The sequence below is a fragment of the Temnothorax americanus genome, unplaced genomic scaffold (genome assembly GCF_048541705.1).
Source record: "Temnothorax americanus isolate GAGA-0224 unplaced genomic scaffold, ASM4854170v1 Scaffold7, whole genome shotgun sequence".
Lineage (NCBI taxonomy): Eukaryota > Metazoa > Arthropoda > Insecta > Hymenoptera > Formicidae > Temnothorax > Temnothorax americanus.
Window position 1 is genome coordinate 3635659 of NW_027509792.1, and position 23752 is coordinate 3659410.

The 23752-nt window shown below is 41.3% G+C and overlaps 1 protein-coding gene across 9 annotated transcripts in view; it reads right to left on the reverse strand.

The window, feature by feature from the left end:
- Positions 1 to 23752, reverse strand: part of LOC143906217 (uncharacterized) — a 385481-nt gene that overhangs the window by 143446 nt on the left and 218283 nt on the right. For all 9 annotated transcript variants that reach the window (XM_077422126.1, XM_077422124.1, XM_077422125.1 and 6 more), the window contains one exon: positions 21223 to 21481. In XM_077422126.1, the coding sequence (XP_077278252.1) occupies positions 21223 to 21481 (259 nt within the window). The remainder of the gene's footprint in view (positions 1 to 21222; positions 21482 to 23752) is intronic.

A 23752-nucleotide genomic window follows, 5' to 3' on the forward strand; every position in this document is an offset into this window, starting at 1 on the left:
TTTATCAAAATACAGATAAAAATTGTGAATAAATCTTCATTTATAACGAAGTTTATGCGAACGTACTGTATTCACTATAAAGAATAAGATTAAAAAGCAAAGAATACTTCTATCTAAAAAAAAATTTACAAAAACGACTTGGTAAAATCGTTTATCGAAATCGATAAAAAGATAAGCGTTTCCTATTTGGTTCGATGAGGACTCGAACTAAACCCGGATTAAAAATCGCCACGATTTTACGACTTATTAAAATTCAAAGAGCGCGTTCCGCGGGCGCGTGACGGCGCAATCGGAGTGCGGCGTCCGCGTCGCCGGCGTCTTCATCCGAAACGCGCTGCATATACGACGAATGGCTCCGTCCCCGTAAATATTTGACGACAATTTTGATCTGCACGAGTCGGGACTTAAATCCCTCCGAGGATACGGACGAAAGCGGCTTACGGAAGCTCCGTCCCGTCGTCCGTGGCTTTCGACCCGTCCTCTCATCATCGGGCTTAAACATCTCGAGACTCGCGGAAAATATATATATCGCGAATATCGATGGACAACGCGGACGTTGATCCGCGTGAGTAACATTGTCCAAAAGCTATCAATACATGTCCTAATAAGCCTCAATAATAACGCGAAATCGCATTCTCCCAGATATCAGTCAATTGAACGTTGTAGTTAATAGAACACCGATAACAATAGTTAGTGTTGCGGGCAAATATCGTTTTCTCTGCTGAAACCAACCAGATTCGAGCTTTACACCGATGGATATTTTGTACACGTCAGTAATAATATTGACACGCATTAACCCCGGTATAATAGTGTTGCATAATAACAGAGCGACGCTGTAATAATACTATACGCAATTGTTTGTTTATTGTTAAGCTTCAAAGAGATAAAGCAATTTTTAGACAAAACATTCTCTTTCACAGAAATATACATGTCTGAAATGCAAAAATGGATCTCGTACACGAGAGCAGGTCGATAAGGACCGGCATTTATTGCGTCCAAAATCCAAAGCGCCACTCGTTTGTTCCTGCATTAAAACGATTTGTTCCCGGTGCATTTCGCGCTCCCCCAGGAGACAGATTAACTCGCTCGGAGGGAGACAATGAGGACATTCCGATAGAGCACGTTCGGCCGCGTCGCGTCGCGTCGCGTCGCGCGCCTCGTCGTTTTCGCGCGCGCTCCCTCGTTCTCCACTTACGTCGTTAAAGTGCGCATCCGACTGCATCGCGGGGAACGGCCATGCCAGCGAGACCGAGGGAAACGAGACAGAGGGAGCGGGAGAGAAAGCGCATTAACATACCTGCAATATGCATGCGAGGTGGTGTACTCGTCCGATTCGACGTTGCTGCGTGTGCGGGGGCTTACACAGGAATATTCGCGTTAATTCAAAGCGATGGTATGCGCCCGCCGCGGATTAATATATTCCGGATTATCCGTCTGTGTTTGCGTTAATGCTCGCGCCGTTAGGTTAGTTAAATATGTAAATATAAGCGGCGTGCGCGCGGCTACGCCGGACGTTACCCCCTGGTTACAACGTCGACGTGCGGCGGAATGACGAATAAGGGTAACGTAATCCGTGTTTGTAAAAAATACATGACGTGGCGAAGGATCGGATACCGATATAAATTATTACATTAAAAGTCTCGCGCGTGTATTCCCTCGAAAATACACAAATTGAAAAATTTCAAACTTTTTTTTTGAGGTTCGAAAACCGCGCGACATTTTTTAATTAGATGCTGATGCGGCATATTTTTCAACTTTCAAATAATGTATGCTAAAACGCGATCAATCAAAATAAATGTGTAGTACGTCAATATGATCTTCAGAAACGTGCAGCTACATGCAATGTATACGAGCTCACGTTACAGTTTCGAATTAAATTTTTGTTCCCTTTTGCACACGTATTAATTATCGGTGGTGATACATTTATCTTCACAGAACGAGAGTATTAAGCCTTCTGCAAGTAATAAAGGAAGGATTACGCGATACGTAATGGAAAAAGTCGGCTGCGCAACATCTTTCGGGAGAAAACAGCAAATAAAAGAACAATGCAATTCTCTCTTTGCTATTATTATTAACATCAACCCAGGTTGGTCGCTATAGCTCGTATCAGAGTAGTATTCATTATGAATACATTCCACAGTTAACGTGCAATATACGACGCTTGGAGCAATTCTCATGACTAACTCAAGTTACTTGTAAATGCCGAGGAAGATAGCCACGTGTAACGTTATGTGCTATAAAAAAGTTTCCCGCAACGTCGCTATTTCATAGGACACGGAAATCACAAAGAAATTTATTTAACCGAAGCTGGGCTGTGTACTAAACGACGTTACTGCAGGAGTAAGAGCCATATTCGCGCGCGGCAAAAAAGCGACGCGACGGAGCGAGGAGAGGAAGCTGCGCTGCGCGAGAAAGGGGAACGAGAGGGAAGAACGAGAAGAGTTTTAGAGGGAGAGGTTGGAAACCCGAGCGGCGCAACCGAGTTTATTCACAGTGCGCGCGAACGAACCCGACGAAACCCAGGTATTAATTTTCTCGATGTATATGGATGAGTACTGACTAGGCCATGTTACGGAGATGCTGGAGGAAGACGGACGAAAGTGGAAGGCTTGGAAGCAAGAGAAAGGAAGCGGCGGCGGTGATGGTGGACGTACCTGCGTAACGACGGGGCGGGTGAGGGAGGACGGGGGATGATGCGGCTGTGCACCACCGCCGTCGCTGCCGGGAGGTGTTCGTTCAGAACGGCGAAGGGGGCTAAATTGCTATCGATCTTGCAGCCACGTAAATATCGTTTACCTTGCAGCACCCATCTCCCGAGCCTTTCGCATCCCCCCCTGGTCCCCTCGCGTTCCTGCCCGTCCCGCGCTGTCGACGCATTACGCGAATATGCGTTATCAGTTTGATGGAGATCCCCGGCTTTTCGTATCACCGATTCTGATAGCTCGACCGCTCGATCGGTTAATCCCTCGGCGTTTGCGTATCTTCCCAGCCCCAGCGTGCTAAAATTCGGCGCCGGTATCGGGGTTGGAGCGTTTTTAATGCTCGATTTTCGTATCGCGGCGAAAGTCTCGCGCGAGTTCGACACGTTGCACCATCGTATACGTAAATGTGTCAAAAGTTGAATGATAGAATATTTTCTGGAAATTGGGAAAAAGATATAGTCGTTTCACTGCTCAAAAATTGTGAAATAATAGTACCTGTGCACGTAAAAAAAAAACATTTTTTAGCTGAGTTTTACATGCGTACTGATGACACAAATTAGAATAATAATAATTGCAAAACGATGCTACTCAAGAGCGCACAATAAAATTGGTGTACGGTAACTACAAATGCACGTCTATCCGACGATCGCTTAGTTTTCAGCCGCCCCTCTGCTGGATATAATTTCATTAAAAGCATCATATTTCAATGTTCGGTAAATAGAACCACCGCTTATTTTACGGGTGCTTGTTTATCGCGTGGATCAGCCAAAATAGCGTTCGGTATCGAAATTGCGCGCGTGAATGCAAAACGCGAATGCGAACGCACTCTCCGGTGATATCCGAGTTCTTGCAAATTTTATCCCGCTATAAAAAAGAACCAAAAAAAAAAGGAAAGGAATGCGTTTAATTATAAGCGACGCCGGCTTCTCTCGCGTTTATTCACGCTCGTAATTACTCGTCGCGCCGACCCCCGGCGTATTTGCGCGAATTCGCGGAATTCGATGTAATCATCGATTCAACGGGGATCCGAGAATAATTAATGAAAACTCGGTATTCGGCAAGCCGGTTGCGAATTAGGGGATACGTTCTTTCCGTTAAATTAAATCCAGAAGATTGTAAAAGGATTTCTGTGCTTGACAGTGCGTTCGTAAAATGACCGACATCTACACGATTTCATAGCGAACCTTCACAATTGAAAACAGCGCGCATTCAAATAAGGTGTGCAATTTTTGACATTTATAAAATACATTTCTACTTATACAAGTATTTAAAAATATTCTCCTAAAATTAGTAATCGCCAAAAGCTTCTCCTTCTTGCGTCTCGCGTCGAAGCAATTGGATCGCGTGCGATGTATATACCGCACGTATAATATTCATCCTCTAAACTCTCCTCGAAACTTAATTAAACATCGAAGGACATGCGGCACGAAAGCGCTTTTACCGGCTCTTGAATCAACAGCGCTCGTGCGTCAGTTTAAAGCTCGTTTTATTAGCGTTCGCACATTTTTCCGCACGTGTCATTCTCGAGCAGCCGATATCAGACGAGCTAAAAGGTAGCGAAGGACTATCCTGGACGCGAATTCGCGAACACCGCGAAGATCGCCGAGGGCGTGGCGTGTATAGCCAAGGATATGCAAATTGTATTAAGTCTCCCGCGGCCTCCCCTCGGCCGTTGGTGGCGGTCGTATCTTCTGTATCGCAGTCGCCCGAGAGTGGTATTACGAAACTTAAGCCGTAGCGCACAAGTGTCGCGTTACGAGTCCGACCCCGGCCGAGTGCCCTGGGCATCCTCTCCACCTTTGTGCGGCGTAAGCCGGCGCCATTATCTTAGTCGTACCCCCGGTATCACTCTCTCTCTCTCTTTCTCTAAAATTTAAACTTAGCACCCCTTCGCACATCCCCATCATAGCAACCACGAAATCTCCTAGAAATGCTTCTTGACTATTCCGTCGATTCCCAGTGGCCTCTGTCTTTACGGCGCTCTTCTTCATCACGCAAGCAAGTTTGTTCTTATAATTAATCCTCGTATGGCTAAGGCGACCGTAATTTGTAGGGTAAACTCGGATAAGATGGCCATACAGGAAAGATGGCCAACATATGTTCTTTCAATCTAGCTCGCCATGAAACATCGAATGGACATGGGTTGGACATCTTTCTCGAGTTTACAGCACGGCGAAAATACACGCCATGGTCCCTTCGCTTCTTGTATGAATATAGTGTGTATCTAATCTAGAAAGTACGTATGCCAGCTAAGATCGCGTAAAAACCGACCGTTCGGCAACAATCATTTGATTGATGGTCTGTTTTATGTGTACGAATGCACGAATGGGATTATAAGATAAGGGCTTCGATTAAATCGATCGATTATTCATCCAAGTTAGCTCATCGTAAACTTAGTATCTTTTTCAGTCATAATGTCCGGATTTTGGGTAGGAGGCAATTTCCGATCCGACTCACCCTCACAAAAGCAGAGCTAATCATCGCAGACACGCGCGCGCCGGGTAATCACGTTCACGGTCCAATAATCATACCGTTATAATTAACGCGCCGCAATTAAGGCGGTTTCGTAGGACGGACGACAATCGAGCCGTGATTGTCGATTAAACATTTTCGCGTCGATGCAGCGACACAATTTCCGAGGCTGCGCGACGCCAGCTTCCCCCCGAACGACTGTTCTTCTCTCTCGCGAAGGGGTGGCTCGTTAGTTCGCACAGCGCGCAGGGGCTAAAAGCGCCTTTTAACGTCCTCCGACATCTACGCGCCGTCGGATTTCGCGCCGACAGAACTCACGGAGCCAATTTTCGAGCTCGAGCGACCGTGAAACGTATTCAGATTCTGCACGAGCGCTGTACATACCTCGAAATGGACAACGCTGGGTATAATATTTCTTCGCGACGTTAGCGTCGACAGTTATCGGCCGCTTCTTTCGCCCAATTTTTAACGCAAAAAATGCATGCGCATAATATATGTATATCAATATTTTTAAACGCCGTTCCAATATATTCCGATATATTTGCAAGAATTCTATTTCTCTCTAAATTCTTTCTAATAAAAAAATGAAAAAGTTATAACGATACTATTGTTAATATTGGATCGTTTCTCGAAAATAATACTCTTACGTGTTTGCAAAAGTTTAGGATTTACGCGATCGCAGTATATGCATAATTGAGTCACGCGTTAAGCATTCATTGAACGAGCTCTCCAGACGACGCGACGTCTGAATTACACTTTCAGAGAGTTGCGGCCTTGTATCGATCGCCTATATGAAAGCCGACCAAAGGCGTTCAATGATATCGTCGCCAATCGCTAACGAGTGCTACGTATAATAACATTTTTCGCACCTCGGGGCGCGCAAATGGCATTTGGGTAATTAAACGCACGCGCGCACGCGACGGCGATCGCGTTGATGAAGCAATTTTATCGGGCGACCCGCGCGCATTTCTGTACCGACGGAGGAAGGGGAAACGAGAGAGAAAAAACAGTGGAGAGATCGGGAAAAACGAGTTGCGCGCGCGCAACGAGATGATAGAGCTCCCACCAAACCAGCAAATTGGGGAAGTAAATCGTGCGGGATACCCCACAGCCCGTTAGCCGCGTACACGTGCATGGGCGGCATCAGGTGAATGAAACACGTATGTATGTGCATGTACTTGTGTGCGCGCGCACGGGCACGCCTGTGTGTATGTTTGCACAAAGAGAGACGGAGATAGGAGAGGCGGAGGAAATCCGTAACGAACTTCGCGCAATAAGAATTGCAAGTAACGCGCGGCCGCCGGTATTATTTCGGTAGCGAAGTCAATTTGCAATCAGCGATGCAGCCGTTTCTCCCCTCGTTTCGTCTTCCCTCCCCGCTTGCCCACCCCCTCCCCCTTCCTCGTGCCAACGAAGAAAGAAAAGTACACCCTGTATTTACCATAATGCGATAAGAGGCGAAGGGTATCGTACATTTAAATGAGTCTGGGTTGTCTCTCCCTGGATCTTTTTCCTCGTCCTTTCTCTCTCGCCGGTGCTTCCTTATTTCCTTAAACAGTTGCCAGCCGCGCAAAATCCCTGTAAAACTCGGAGAAAAGTAGATTTTCCTACTTTCCGAAATTGCTCGCGAATGTGTTCATTCGAAAGCGACTAACGAGAGCTTCGAGGGCGCAATTCCGTTCTGCATTTCTCAACGATGCGCAAGTTTGCGAAAAATCCCCGAAAGTACAATATTGTAATCAAATCGCGTGCACCAACATTGTATTTGAATACCGTGACAAACTGGCATCGTCGAAAACTAATTCCTATCTTTCGTAGCTGAAATTTTCTCGATAACGCTACTCGATGACGCACTTTTCACAACGGTCAGTTAGAAGAAAAACTCGTAAGATGCACGGAGAGAAAGAGAGAGAGAGAGAGAGAGAGAGAGAGAAAGAGAGAGAGAGAGAGAGAGAGAGAGAGAGAGAGAGAGAGAGGGGGGAAATTATTTTACCGCATTCTTTTAATGCCCTCAAACGTCGAAGAGAAATTAGGTGGAACTTACGTTCTCTAAAGCGGATCAGTACACACGTTAAGCCACGTCAGACTGTTTACGAGTGGATCTCTTTCGAGAGCGAAAGAGTTTCGTTAAAGATTCCGTCTGTCAACCTTGCTTACCACGGTTCGGAGCCATCCATTGAGGTATCTTTTTTTTACCTTCTCTCTTTTTATGAACTTTCTCCATCATTTTTTCTGCCTCCTACCGACTCGCAGCAGAAATCATTTATTTATCTTAAAGTGTTTACCCACAAAGTTTTCATTCTGTATATGTGTGATCGAAAAATAAAATTAAACCTAACTTTCTAATGTACATATTATACCTAATAGTAAGTTTAATCACATAATAATAACATTAATTAATAAATGTTTGCTACAACTAGAAAAGATTATTGATTATCAAGAATATTACAAAATTGTTAGAATATCAAGATTTTTCACGCAGATTTTAACATTAAAACTTGATTGCAGACATTTTTATTGATAATAATAACGAAAATCATTAAATGTATTACATCTTCAAAATTTATGTAAACTGTTTCTAAAGAAATGAATTACTTTGACTTAAAAAACGTATTAATTTTTATCTTTCCGCCTCTTTCCTATAGCTTATATTCCCGAACGTTTTAGTGGCGTGTAAAGCAAAAGCCATAACAGGTGCACTTAAGCTCGATGTAACGAAATGACTCCGTAGAATAGATCGTAGGTATAGAAAGCGCTGCTTAGAAATGGCCACATGCATGCCAAATGTAACTGAGGTATCATAAACGAGCCCATTTAACGAGGAGAGATATAAAATCGAGGGGGATATAAAGCGACGCGGGGAGCGAGAGGCGGATGACCGAATTCGAAGATATTTGAATTCTTGAATGCCGGAGTCGCCCCATATCCCTCCGACCCTCTACGTCGAGTTTGCCTATCGAGATAACTTCGCCATTTGCCTAAAGCGCCTCGTGTTATGAATGCTTCGATCGCGTGAAAGAAAGTACGCACCTACTTTGCTACTCTACGTTTATGCCCGTAAAAATAGATTACGATTCTGATCGTCGCATTTAAATAAATTCAAATCTCAAAGATTTATAATATCACTCATATAAGTTTAGTTATAAATCAATTTCTACAATAAAATTTAAATAATATTATAGTTAATAGATATTATATTTGTAAGAAATATATGCATCAGTTAATACATGATCAGTAGTGACTTTAAATTGACAATAAAATAAACGGTGTCGTAGCAGATGTTTTATTTCGAGCAGCAAAATTTGTTTTATATGTATAAGCCAGAGAGATTTTTCGATATATATTTTATAGTACAGTGGGGAGCATTCTCATTAATGCTCCCCACTGTACATACGACAAGTATATGCATAGATTTACATAAAACAGTGTCAAATTGACGGCTGAAGTATACGCGAGTCGCACATGTACGAACGCATGGATTAAGTCTTTATCGTGACAGCCGGTGGAGCAAGGACGGATAGTAAGGGATGTGAGTCCTCAGAGGATTTGAGTGGCCAATTTGTCTGGGGCGATCTACCTATTCTCCTGATAACAACATATCAATGACGATAACAGCGGATCTCCATATTCATCAAACTACTAGAGAAACTCTCTTGTAATGTATTTTGGCAAAGCATGCGTTATACTAAACTTATATCAATAACCTATAAGTTTATATCAATAAAAACTTGTTAGATCAATAATTTAAAAAAGTTCCCTGCATCAATAATATTAATGTAAACGTACGTTTTCCAACGCAAAGAAATTCTTTTATCATGCTTGCCAAAAGAATATCGAATAAATTATAAGAAGACATTTCTTAATAAGCAATCAAATTATTCATTTCTTATTAAATTCAACCATTAAAAAGATTTATAATGTTTTTACGCACTCGATTCTGGAAAATAACTGGAAATAATTCAAGACTTTCGTGAAAAAAAGTGCAGCGTGCGCGTCTGAGAATTAAAAACTTACAGAAAGATAATGAGACGAGACGTATCATATGTTAAACGGCGTTACATTTGTTATTATAAAAATGTAATTCTCGGTCGCGCATAATTTCAATTATATCTACGTAAATCTGCACACATTCACAAGCGCGTTCTCTCAAGGGTCTTTTCTATAATCATTCGCGCGAGAGGATAAGCGTGTCTCGTTGTATAGCGCGGGTCCCGCGCCGGCTATGCAACGAGCATTAATTAAATTGAGCTGGTCGTGTAGAAGAGGGAAAGAGAGAGGGTCGGCATCCCTTTGAGCTTGTGGCAGTCACTATCGCAAATTAAAGTCCGGTTTGGCGCGCGTGAAAATAATTCCATGCGCGCGCGGGCGCGGACGCGGACGCGGATTCCGCGCGCTCGGCCGGGTCTCGATTCGGAATATTTATTCGGCGAGCCGGATTTATCGTTGCCCCTCATTCCCCCCCGTGCCGTGCCCCTTCCACCACCCGGATATATGTGTGTCGTTCAAATATCGCATCCTGTATGAGAACGCACGCCTGTGGACACATACTTGGAATAATCCTCTCGAAAATATCAAAGGATATATTTGAATTGCCGATTCTTTCGCAATTCCAACGGCATGCGGCGCAATGCCGTTCTTTGACTCGTTATTACCGTGAAATAGCGCGTATAATCTTTTGTTTATCGACCTAACAACGAACGAATTAATTTCACAGTCCCCAGAATTGTGTGATTGCTGAGAGTGAGAGGGTAATTCTTGTTAATCCTACAACAATAATTCTCCCTTCGCTTAAAACAATAATCAAATCCCTTTTAATCATATACTATAAGTCATCGAATTAAAATGTCATCGAAAATGTTAAGTAGGAAATAAATGCGAACGCTAATCAGCAATTTCTTCTCCGTGACAAGATAACTAACGAGATAACTCACTTATTATACACGTCGTACTCGTCACAGGAAATCGTTGCGTAATAGCCCGATATCCATCGCACGATCTCTACGTGAACTTTCCCCCGTCATCGTAAACTCTCGTTAAAATAAATCCGAGATTAAACGTTTGGTTTTGGTGTGCGTAAGCGCGCCGTTCGTTCCGATCTCGGGAAAAGAGTCGCGGCTAAATAAACGCCGTAACGAGCTACAGGGCAATGGTAATGACGCGGTAGACTTTATCGCGTCGATGGAGAACCCGTGAATTTTCATTAGGCCGACGTGCCCCGAGAAAGCTTCGCACGGCGCTCTTCCGCTTCTCTTTTCCCGTATAGCGTCGCGTTCCGACCCCCGGTAGTCTCGTTTCACCGCCGGGTATATTCTTTTTGTCCGATCCCATGGTACACTTAATCAACTTTCGTTACGGTCTAATGGCTTAATACCGCGCGCAGATAGCTTTATTCCGCGGATACATGAGAATCTCCTGGCCGTGGGTTAATACAAATTTAAACCGCGACAACGCTCTTTATCGGGATTTCAAATCAGACGGGATTCCCAACTTGTTCTCACGTCGGCTGCCGTAGTTGTCCAATGAGCTTCGTTGCTCGATGCTTGCTCCGCAGCTGAACTTGTCTCTAACAATCTACGCAATGGAATCTTGGTAATTGGCTCGACGCGACATTTGCTTGCACACTCTGCAGTAACGTAAACCTGTGTTGTTAATAAAATATCTATATGAAAGCTATAAAATAGTCATTTGCGACCCCTATTTTAGAAAGTTTACCATTAAAGTCAAAGAGTAACATAAAGTTTAAAGAAATTCTAACTCTTAAAAAAGAGTAAAACTTTTAATACAATTATAAAAGTTATTAAAACATATTTCTTGAAAATTTATGATCACTCTAGCGTAGAAATATCGTTCTATCTCTTTCTCTCTCTCTCTCTCTCTCTTATTCAGATTCCTATATCTATTCGCCTTTTGCATAAATGTTAACCACGGAGTTGTACTATAGCGATATAGCGATTATGCTTCCTATTATTCAGACTTATTCGGCAAAGTAGGGACTTCTGCCGAACACTATTCATGACAATCAATATAGTATAGGGAGGTAGTTTCCGTTCTTTTGTGGCGTCCCGCAACGAAGCGTGGAATACCGTTGTTAGCGGCGCGCGGAATATGTATGCGCAAAGTGCACGTGAACTGTAACGACGGCAATCAAATTTCGCTGGCGCAACAGCGGAGTATGCGATCGTGAGAAAAATTGAAGATAAAAGAGCGTGCGGGCTCGAAGGATTACCCGTTGGCGTTCGGTATGACCACCGGTTATCAGGTTGTTAAAAAAAATTGCTTTGTGGTTTCATGAAAATCGACGTTCGGACCTTTTGATCACCGTGAAAGAGGGAAAAAGGAATGAGATCGTTTATGGAACGTAAAGAGCCTCAAAACTGTTTAACAACGCAAAATTACAGAACTGTGTCAGCAGGTATAAACCTAGTTGGGACTGCTATGTGTATGGATAACTGCACGCTGCCACTCGTGCTATCGATCGTTGTCGCTGGGTTAAGCAGATCATGGATTATACGTAATTAACATATGATTACTACGACGACCTCCGTCACCGAGCTCAGGAGAATTTCTGCGACAGCTATCGAGGGACTCGGCGCAAATCGATCCGATAATCGCGAGATCGGCGCTATCCCCTGCGGAATATGAACCTAACGAGCGTTCCGAGAGCGATATAAACTGCCAATTCGGATCGCCGATCGTCATCAAGCGCCAAATCGCGGCAACCGCGATCCTGGACGATCCGACTGCAGAATTCAATATCCAGAATGCACAAACGGATAAAGGTCTCCAGTTTCATCGTGCGCCCGCATCAATATTGACTCGGCGCTACTGCCGCCTAATACTGACAACCCGTAACCATTACGTAAGCCGTTATGTAAGTCTTGCAGATCAGAAACTAAAATCTGTTTGAAGATTATACGTGCCCGTATATCGATAAGTCGGCCGCCGATGCGTTCGGCAAGCAAAGATAACAGAAGAAAGTGAGAACAAAACAAGAATTAAAGTGCAAGTTAAAAATTGGGTGTCTTCATGATTTAGCAGATAACTGATGACTAATGATTGACGGCAGATAAATGTACCAATTTAGAATGTAACTAATTATCTGCAAATTAATAAAAGAAACATATTATTATATGTTTATTAAACATATTATGTATTTATAATTACATTTTACTTTTATTTTTTTTCCTACCTTCCATTATATAAAAAAAATATATATATTTTTTTATTAATCTTTGAAATTTTGACCATTTAATTATTGATACCATTGATACCATATAGTAGGAATTCGACAGTTTAGGAAATATTAGTTGTATTCAATTTTGCCAAAATTAAACACAAGAAATAAAACTAATGTAAAAACTGGATAATAGATCTTATAAAAGCGAAAGTAAAATTGTGCGATTAAAATTTGGCACATATACGACGACTATACGTATATTTGAGTACATGCGACATGCAAATGAATTTGGGCATAATTATGAGAGAATAAAGATGCATTGTATATACACACGTCGATGCGTCTTTCAATGAATGACGGATGGTTACGGTTGACGAGATAACGAAGGGAGATACTTTTTCGCGCATCTCGTTATTTTCGAATTAATCTCGCGGCCGAAACTCGGAAGAGGGAAGAATTCGTTTCGGCGAATCGCGCCGGGGTGGCGAAAAGGGAAGACAGAAAAGGACGGACGTAGGAGAAGGGGATGCAGATTCACTCGCGTGTATACAAACTTTAATTTACGACGTAATTCCGGGGAAAATTTTGCAGACTAATTTCCCACCGTGCAACCCGGCTGTCCTTTATGTTGAGCACCGAACCCCATCCTGCCTTTTCTCTTGTCAGCATCGCGCTTTCTTCTAACGAGTAAACGCGATAATCCGTCGTTGGGTTGGCCTAGCACGAATTTCAACGATCCGCCTCTACGGAGGAATCAACGCGATATATACCGTAACATTTACATATTTAAATATAAACTAAATATATGAATTACAAAGCGCGCGAGGATAAGAGACGTATGAAGAAATACTGATAACAGCTTCTCTTGCATGAGAAAAAGCAACAATGATATACTTTCAAATGAGACGAACTGCTATATTATATGCTAAAAGACATCACGTATTTTCATGTAGAATGTCTCGCTGTGTTCTTTCTATAAAGTATTCCATTTATAAGAAATCGACGTTTTGCATTCTATAGTAGTCAAACACGCCTTGCAAAATATGTCGCGCGCGTTTGATAAAAAAATTTCGGGAAATACAACTCTTTCGAAGAAATTCGGATTTCGGGATGGCGGGTTTTTCGCGAATCGCGTCACCGAATCTCGAAAATCGGACGGGCGTATAGGTACGGCATGTCGAGTCACGATGAAAAACGTCATTGTAAAAAAGTAATCGCGGCGACAAAAACACTCGTCCGACACGTCGAGGCGGCCGCGCTCTCTGCCCTTTGATCCCTTTTTAGTTAGTGACCGTGGGCACGATCGGTGCTAAAAGCGCGCCCTGAATATACGGGTGGGTTGTAAGCCAACGCGACGCCTTTATCTCTCGGTCGGAAACACACTGGCCGGGGGATCGACCGGAATGCACTACCGTGAGACATGCACGCGCCGGCCCTACCGGGGGGTATAAATTGCAAGCACTGTTGGTCCTTTTATTATTTTCAACGCGGCTTGCCGTCGGCTATGTGGGCGAAATCGATTCGCTCGTTCGTTCGCTCGTTCGTTCGTTCGGCACTGGATGTAGCCGCGTATCGCGGATAAACATTTGGTTTACCTAACTCTCATCGTATCATCCTTGTTATTTTTCGGCCGCCACGGTGCTTTCCCGGTATGTCGACTTCATACCCAGGGAAAATATACAGAACTCGTACCGTTGAGAAGTCGCGGCGCAAATTCTCGTATGCGGGAAACGAGAGACGGGACCTCCGATGCGTCTCTGCGATAACATCCGCGACGTTTGCTGTCCTCGCCCGTTCAACGGAATATTGAGGAAATTCCGCGCCAATCTATGCGAAATAGCGCGCTTCGTAGCATAAGTCAAGACTAGATTGCTCATGATTATCCCTCTCATAAAAATTCAACTTCATACAAACGTGTCCGCCTTGAAGGAAACGTGTCGTTCCTGAGCCGGTCATGTTCGCAGCGGTGTGTATGACGCTGCGAGAATTTATTCCGCCTGTTTGCAGTTCCGCGCACGTGCGCTTCCACAGCCTCCCGCTCTATGCGCCGTGGCCTCTATACGTATACCAGACACGTGCAAAGCCCGGGGTCATGGCAGTTGCCGGTTATGGGGTGTAGCTGGCATGCAGTCAAACAGCATTCATAATTTACGTAGTTTCGTCCGCGACGGGGATCACCGTGCGCCACGTAGCCGGATATCACAACAATTTCACCGTGCGCTGCATTCCGCCCTAAAAGGCCCCAGCTGTCATCCCACGATCCGGCCGTCTCGTCACAACGAAATATCAAATAGATCCGGTACAAAACGCGCGCGCACGATCATTTATCAACAAATATTCATCGCGCATCATAAATCATTACGACTGGGGTTATTCACACTTATTCCCTGTGCAAACGCCAAATCTACAAGCGCAATGACGTGAATTGAATGCGCTGAGACTGCCACGGAGATACACAATGGCTTTACTTGATAAATATTCCCGATATATATAACACATTTCTTATAATAATAATTTGGGATGTATACTTTCATATTTATTTGTCTCAAAACTGACTATAAATATTGATATCAATTTTACTACGTAATCAAAGTTCTCTAATTTCTTGACCAACCATGTTTGAAAACGCTAACCGTTCTATTATTTACGTACTATAAAGTTTTTCAGAAGAAATAAAGAAGCGTTAAAAAAAATGTAAAAGATTATAATAGAATTTAATACAAGATCTCCCACGATCATCCGCATATAAATACTTTAACAATGTATTCTGAAAATCAATTAGAGGCATATTTCAATATCGAAAACATATCGAGATCGCAATAATTATATTTTTATATTAAAAGTTCTAATTTTTTGGGGGAGCAAAATTTATGTCAGTTTTCTAAATAATCGACGTTTGATGTTACCTATAAATAAGAATGATGTATATGTAAGTACAGATGTTAGATATAAAAAATATCATTAAAAATTAAATGATTTATTCAGAGCTTAAATAAGTTTGCTATATTTCTTCGGCCCACAATAAAATATCATAATAAAATAGCGTTTTTAATTATACGCGACAAATACTCGGCAGTATTTTCAAGCGCAAGGCTACTCGAAATTAGAACCGAGATTGAACGAGTGTCGGACGACGAGTTTCGCGCACAATTTGCCCAGTCAATCGCGGTAAACGGGAAAATCGTCGTTTTAGGCCAATAACACTCCATGGGACACGTGACGCAATTTCATGAAGAATGAAACTGCGCGCGAGCAAGCAACGTGGCTGCTAAACGAATTCTCCGCGAACGTTGTAGATCGCAAGCTGTTGAGGCAAAAGAGAGTTTCTTAGTGCGCAACATCACCCTGGGAAAAAGAAGGAAAAGAGAGACTCGAAGGGAGAGCGCGAAGTTTTCAGACGTCGCAACGATCGACGACGGCAAGTTTTGTGAATGCAGAAGATTTGAAACCACTGCTACTTAAAGACGAATCAGCATCCTCGCAAATGTAAAATGTGTGGATTTAATAAAATAAGAGAGCACACGTTACTGTTTAAAAACTTACTTAACAGTAATAACGTTTTCGCACGTACATATTACGTGAAGAAATTCTCTACGTGGAGAAATTTTAATCTAGATAGTTTCGCGACTGTTATATGTTACGGTTTTTTTTCTTTTTACATTTATACGAAAAATTTAATATGAGACGTTTTTTTTTCAATGCCAAACCATCGTCGGTCACGTCGGTAATTTCTGATTTACAACTTTACTCCCACTCGTCCTCGAATTCATGGGGCAAAGTTCGAATTATATATAAGAGTGCATCGCGCACGCATTTTTTACTACACCAAAAGTCACAGCGACATGGGAACGCGATTTACCTGAGGCATTCTCTCCGACAATGTTAAAAGAGCAGTCCCTCGTAAAAAGGACGACGATGACGACGGTGCGCGTACCTGGGGCAAACCCGGAGGTGGAAGCAAAGGAAGTGTAGAAAGGGATGGGCGATCCGAATTGTCCCGAGTAGGAAAACGGCCGAAAGTTCTGCATGTTCGGCTCGCAGCAGTTTAAGTTTCCGCGGGGCGCCAAAGTTATAACGAGAATTGCTCTCCCCTCCTCCCCTCTCTCTTTCGCTCTCTTGCCATAAAGTTTTCCACCTTCGAGTTCCACCGCGCGTACATACCTTTCCCTATTTTTCTCACTCTCCCTCTTTCCTGCCCTTGTGTTTTTCCTCGCCTCTCTCTGTCTCTCTTTTTCTCGTGTCTATTTATACGATTATACGGCACACGTTGCCAGAGAATTGTGCATACGCCCGCTCTGTCGTGCTCTCGCCCCCGTGTAAGCCGTGTACATCGCAGGTATTTTTTTCCGAATGCAAGACCCACCGTCTCTTTCTCTCGCCATTCTCGAGTTCTCTTTGTCACCGCGCACTCGTTCCCCATTGCCTTCGCGGCGGATATTCGTACGGCGCAAATAAAACGCTGGCATATTTCAGACTTATTGCCCCTCCGCGCTCGCCGAGTTATCTCGGCTCCTTTATTGCGCCTAGTTTCATTCTTTTACGGTATTACCGCAACGGTATTACATGCGTTTCAGCGTTCTTATCCCCGTCCTTGTGCACGCAACATCGCTCGATTCCGCGGTTCTATCGTTTTGCGTATCCTCGAGGTATTCATCTACAGATTGTGGCGTTTTTAATTCTCGCTTACAAATACCCTCCGAATTAAAGGAAATCTTCTAATATTAAAACTACATATTCTGCTAAGAATGTTCTAAAAATATCCCGTTTTTTTTATATAATCTCTAATCAATTTAAAATATTTCAACAGATAAAAAGAAAATTTGATTAATACTGTCTTTCTTCGAGACTTTTAAATTTTGAGTTTAAACACCGAGAAAGAACTAAAATTAAAGAACTTTGAAAGTTTTCTTCGAAAATAAAACCTTACGGAGTATCCAATATTATCCAAAATTATATCCAATATTTTCTATAGAGCAGTGCTAAATATATAAATGAATTACGATGGCTTTGGTAAAAAAAAGCGTCTATATCTGTTAATGTTTTTGTAAAAAAAAATTATTTTTCTTTTAAACATTCAATTTTGTATGTCATATACTTTTAACATAATTTAATAATCTTTTTATAATTTCTTAATGATTGTTATCAGGTGGAATGTCTCGATAAACAATAATATATAATAATATTTATAAAGGAAAGAATTACAATTATACACACAATAAAATTTTCCACGCTGTCTCATTCTTTAATAAATAATTTTAACAGCAAAATTATTTATGCGAATATTACACTAGCAATAAAAGATTCCGATTATTGTATTTTACCAATTTTTTTTAACTTCCAAATACGTTCTGCCAATATTCTGCAGGATAGGATAGTTTATTTCTGTATTATCGTTATCCGAGCAAACAGCTTGGATTAATTTCAATGTGTCTGATTATTGATACTGTCGCATTACTGGGGAAACCCTATTACACTGTCAGACTGTCGCTTAAGTACCGAATGGTACTTTGGGTAAGGCTCCCAATAATCGATACTGTGAATGGTTGGAATGGTTTCGACCCTTTGACCCGCATTGATCCACAAGGATATTGTCGCTATTTGTCAAACCTTGCGTTATTCAATAACGAAAGGGATCCGTAATTCATTCAAAAGATAATTAGCGCAACTCGAGATACGCTTACTTGACGTCGAAAGTATAAAAAATTGTAGAGAATTTTTCACTTTTAAATACGGATACAAATAAAATCCTTAATGAAGGAAATATTATATTATAAGAGTTAAAGTTTCAATTCTGTTAAATAGTTTGAACAGCAATAATCTGACTTTCTAATTTCTTTCGCTTTGCTCTCTCTCCTGGATCTTTTATTATCAATTAAATTTCACCCGCAGTTTTCTGATTTCTATAATAATCACCGAGTTAAGCTTCGAAACCAACTTCGAAACCCTGCCATTGTCTTTAATGTCTCGAAGTGATTCGCCGTAACGTCCCGCAGCGAGGATAGGTGCCGCAAGAAGAAGGAAGTCAGAGCGCGGAACGGGCGTGCTCGAGAATGGGCTCGGATAGCGGTGGCGTTTCAAGTAGCATTTCCTTGGCACAAACGACCCTCTTAATCAATCGCTAGCACCTCTCTTCTTCTCCCGGCTGCCTCGGCTCTACAGCTCGAGCTGTGCATGGAGCACCGTCCTGCTCCACCCTTTCCTGCCGGAAGTCTAAAGCCCCCGTAACAAGCCGCAACTTCGATAAATCTCCCCCGCACCGTCTTTCTTTCCCCGAGAGCCGCGATTCCGCGGCATTAGTAAGAACGAAAGAAGAAAGGCAAGCAAAAGATATATCTCGGATCGATTTCGGCGAAGGCGCTCGAGAGATGCGATACGAAAAGAGGGGCAGTAGTGGGAAACGAGGGGAGGGGGAACTGCAGATCGGGGGATGGGGGAGAAAAACTTATGAAAATCCGGGATTTATGGGGACGTGTGAGCGAGAATCGGGCCAGACCGCTGTGGCTCGGCTCTGACAAATCGTTTGGAAGTTAACGTTCTCGATCGTCCCTGGATCGCCTTTCCGCAAAGGCGAATCCCTCCCTTGGTGCCCGATTCTGAGAAGAAAAAAAAACTTTCGACCTTCTAGATATCCGTATTTCGTATCGAAAGTTTGCATGCGTCTCGCTTCGACGGCAAACGCTTTCAACGAAGTTAAAGTTGTTTCTTTTTTAAAAGTCGGGAAATCGATAAACACCACGATATTGGTTTCAAATTCTTATATTTTGTTTTACCGTTTGGCTACTTTATAATTTACGGGAGAAGCATGTTTTCGCAAAACTCACGTTGAAAAGAACGAAGATTGGTAAAGTAAAATTGCGACTGAATATTATAAACTCAAAACAAATCAATAAATCTAAATAGGCACTTGATAGTAGATATTTTATAATAATAAATGTTTCAGTTAGTTATGTACGCTACGCATTGAGTTAATAAAACAAATTCTTTTTCAAATACGTAGAAAAGTGCTATTTTACATCCAGCTTCATATTCAGACGACCGATCGGAAATCTTATCAATTTACGAAAGATTTTAAATAAAATCATAGTATCAGAAAAAAATCTTCCTATTACGGCTCTATCATATTTTCCGCCGTAAACAATATCCCAAGGTAAACTTTCCAGATTGATTCTGAGATTCGTCAATGGATCTGAACTGAAAGAAAAAACGACAGTGATCCGGGACATTCTATAAAGATAGGTGCGCAGGAATTTTGAACAAAGTATTTGCCGCTCCATATCACCGAATTCGAAATATAATCCCTGATTGTGCTGAAAGAGATCCTGGCGCGCTATGTCTCTCTCTTGATCTTCGAGCATGAGAACCCACATGTATTTCTCACGGAATTTTCGTGCTAAAGTTCTACGTATATCGGCAACCGTTCGTAAAAAGACCCGATGAAGTAGAATTACCGAAGAAAGGAAGGAACATGAATGCCTCGGCTGAATGGAAAATGGCAACTATAAGGAAAGTCTAAAAGTTTCGAGCTTCGGAAAACTGAAAATAGAGAAAGACTGTGAGTTTAAGCGCCGATATAAATGATTCGGCTTCTTGCTTTCGGCGCTCGAGAAACGATCCAATCCGAATAGTCACCTGCGCCGTTTAGAAGAAAGCAATAATCGTTTGATTCCGTGCGTTTCTATAGAAGTAGAACCCTCAATTGCCGGACTCTTTGTTCGTAAGAACGAATAAGATCGAAATGCTCGCTGCACGCGGAGATAAACGCGATGTCCAAAATTCAATGTGCTTCTTTATCTCATCTATACATTGTAATTTATCATCTTCGTCTATTTATCTTAATGTGCTCAGATAAATCATAAATCCGGTATTACAATACACCACATATATTGCAATAATAATCAATAATTACTGACTTAACATTTTAAAAACTATAAAGAATAAATTAATATCTTCGTAAATAAAAATGTTTCAATTTTAGAAATAAAAATCCAGATATCATTATTACCATTAATATTATAATATTATCGATTATATTTGAGAAAATAAACGTTTGAATTGCATTAATTGGCTTTGTGAATTTTGTCGTCCAAGGACTATCGGTAACGCAAGCGGATCGCTTTGTCGGGGAAAATCTCGGATCTGATCACACAAAGCAAAGATTACTCTAATCCATCGAAATAATTTTGCATTAGAGCACACACGGGGTTGGATATGGGGCTAATCTACTCGGACCAGGACCGAGTGCTCTTCGAAAACGCGGGAATTAAACGCGATCCCAAAAATATGAGGGAAGCGACCTTCGTTATAATAAATCCCAGAGTAACCAGTAGAAATTTATGCATCGTATAAGCCAATTATTTATTATATGCCGCCACGATTCAGGGGTAGTCGGAATAGAAACCTTTTTAGCTCTGCCGCAACCGCAGTGAAAAGAAATAAACGAAATACAGCGGTCGATCTTAATGCGAAAAAGCATGGAAATAAATTTAAATAAAACATTAAAGCTAGTATTATACTACAGAAATCGATTTATACGCCATAGAGTCTCATACAATTATGTGCTATAATCTTAATAATGTATTATAATATAAGATGCAAGTTAATAGCTTAGCTTTGTACTTATAAAACGTTGCCTTTTCGTGTTGGGATTGACCGCTTCTAGCTAATCTAACAAAACTTTAACATATATCAATATAATTTAGTCGACTACCGGGCTATAGAACGCTATTTTTGTTGGAATTACTTGATCGATCGTAGCAACTTTCATGTCTAACCATCTTCTACGGTATCATAACAAGCGCACTTCTGCGCGCGTTTTATGTTTGATCAGTAAGCAAACGTGAAGAAGAGAGTAAGAGGTAAGAGGCATGTTACCTGCGCCAGCCGCCCCTAGCCTCAGGACTGCATCGCTTTGAAGAGAGATGGAAAGGGTGGCGGTGTCCTCGAGGCGGGCGAGGACCTCTTCGGGAATGTCCTCGGGTTCGCGGAGGCGGAGAGTGACTTCACCCCCGCCTCCGCCACCCTGGCCACCTCCACCCCCGGGACTCGTCGACGCCGAGTACATGAACACAGATCCGTATCCATGTAACGACTGCAGTGGCAGCCTCACGCCGCCCACCTCTCCGACCGGACCCTGAAAATCGAAAGATAGATCGTTATTAGAAAAACGGGCCAATAAAAATGACAATTTTAATTGGTTGTGTACGTAAAATTGTTAGGTTCTATGTATCAGATTACAAACTAATACATAATTTTTAAAAATTTTAAAATAAATATAAATTAAAGACTATTTTCTTCTTCAATGATGTACATTTCTTATTATATATATATATATATATATATATAATATATATAATATATAATTTTTTGAAAAGATTATAATATATTATATATATATATATATATATATATAATATATGATACATATATATATATCATTTATCTGATAATCTTTTCAATCCATATATCAGAAATTGATAAATCAGCGATAGTAAAATATAGCAAATACAGTTAACGATATAACAACTTTAACATAGATACGTACATTTAGAAAAAAAATAGCTTCGCAGTAACCGTCTTTATATTCTGTTTTATCGTTTAACTCGATACTTCGAGTTTTATGGAAATCTAACGATGCCTTTCGCGCATAGTGTAAGGTCGGAGAAACAATGAAAAAAAACGATAGTTCTATTTCGCCAAATAAAACGATCGTGAAAACACGGCGCGCATGTTGCATCCTGTGGAACAGTACCGAGAAACCGCATAATATAATATATATGCCATGGAATTCGATTGGCGGAACGAGTGGCTGTGGGAAGCGCGTCCTGCATCGATCGTAGCACGCGTCATATTAAATTTAAGGCTACAGTTTTCCCTTCGTCCGGTCGTATCCCGCGGGAAGACCCTCGTTCCCTTTTGCCGTTCCTCTCAACTCTCGTCTCGTTTTCACCGCCACCGCAGCCTAACGTTCTCTTTTACGTACGGAAATATTTTACCAATTTCGCTGTCGATGCAAATTTCAATTCGCGAGCGTCAATATTTGCTGAATCGTGCCGAAAAAGGATTTTGATGTACTGGAATTTTATCCGCCATCGAACGCACGTTTGACTTCCGTGCGAAAAAGATTCCACGCCACGGTGAAAAATAAAGACAGAAAATTTCCGACAAATGCGAATAAAATAGAACTTCCCTAGCATTTAGAACTACGATAAAAAAAAGCATATACACGTAGAGAGAAAAAGAGAGGCCTCTTCTTAGTAAGAGATCGACTCTGCTTGAAGAATTTAAATGGAACGAAGAGATTTTCAATTACCGCCGCGCGTATTTCTCCGCGCGCACAGTTTCTGATATGCTGTCGGACGTAATAATTAATATCGAAGAAACGTGGTGATAACGATAATCGATATTACTCAGAAAAAGTGCGATGCAATATCGAGATACAATGGAAAGTATCCGATGTTTTGTTTCGCGCGATCGATCGGTAAGTTAATGTCACTACCCAGTGAAATGGAATTATAGTGTTCGCTATAAATGAATTATTCTGCTATTTCCCAAACCCGCTAGAGAAAGAGATAGAAAGAGAGAGAGAGAGAGAGAGAGAGAGAGAGAGAGTCGCCTTCGGCAAAGTTTATCGATTACGGCCATCATGTGAAAGTTAACAAAAAGATATACTTTATGAAAACAAAATCTAACAAAGAGTTGTTCACAGAATGTGTACTTTTTCGAATAGAATAGAAAATTCTACCTTGCAAATTGAAAAAAATACTATTGACGACAATCTGATGTAAGCAAACTGATAGAAATAATTTGCATGTTATCAATAATAAAAAAAAGTGTTTTTTGGACATGCACATACAACGTCAAAGCTAAATATAGATATGTTTGTAGCCAAGCATAAATTTGAAATAACAGATGTTGTTGGTTTCCGTAAACAGGAAAGTCGATTCGTGTACAAGCCGGCGAGAATTAAAAATATCAGTGTAATACTGGTACAAACAAGGTTTACTGGAAATGTTTGTAGAACTCGGGCACGTATAAATGCCATTTGTATAAAGGCAATGTGCCCCGCTAGTACAAACACCGGTTTTAATTCTGACGCGAATCTATACAGATGCGAACCGTACAAACAGAGAGTAGTCCGTTTACCGATTAAAATATTACGCGGTATAATTGAAAAAAAATTTGCCTGTATAGCTATAAAAAATACGCTGGTAATAATATTATAAAAAAGAAATCTGTAAATATATTTTTATCAAAATAAAAATAAAAGCGTTATTATCTTCATCCACAAACTTCTAAATTATATTTTTAATTAACTCTATCTCCTTTTTAGAGATATGTATCAGATATAATAAAAGATTATAATTTTATTATTCGTTGTAATTGTAATATCTATATTTTAAAA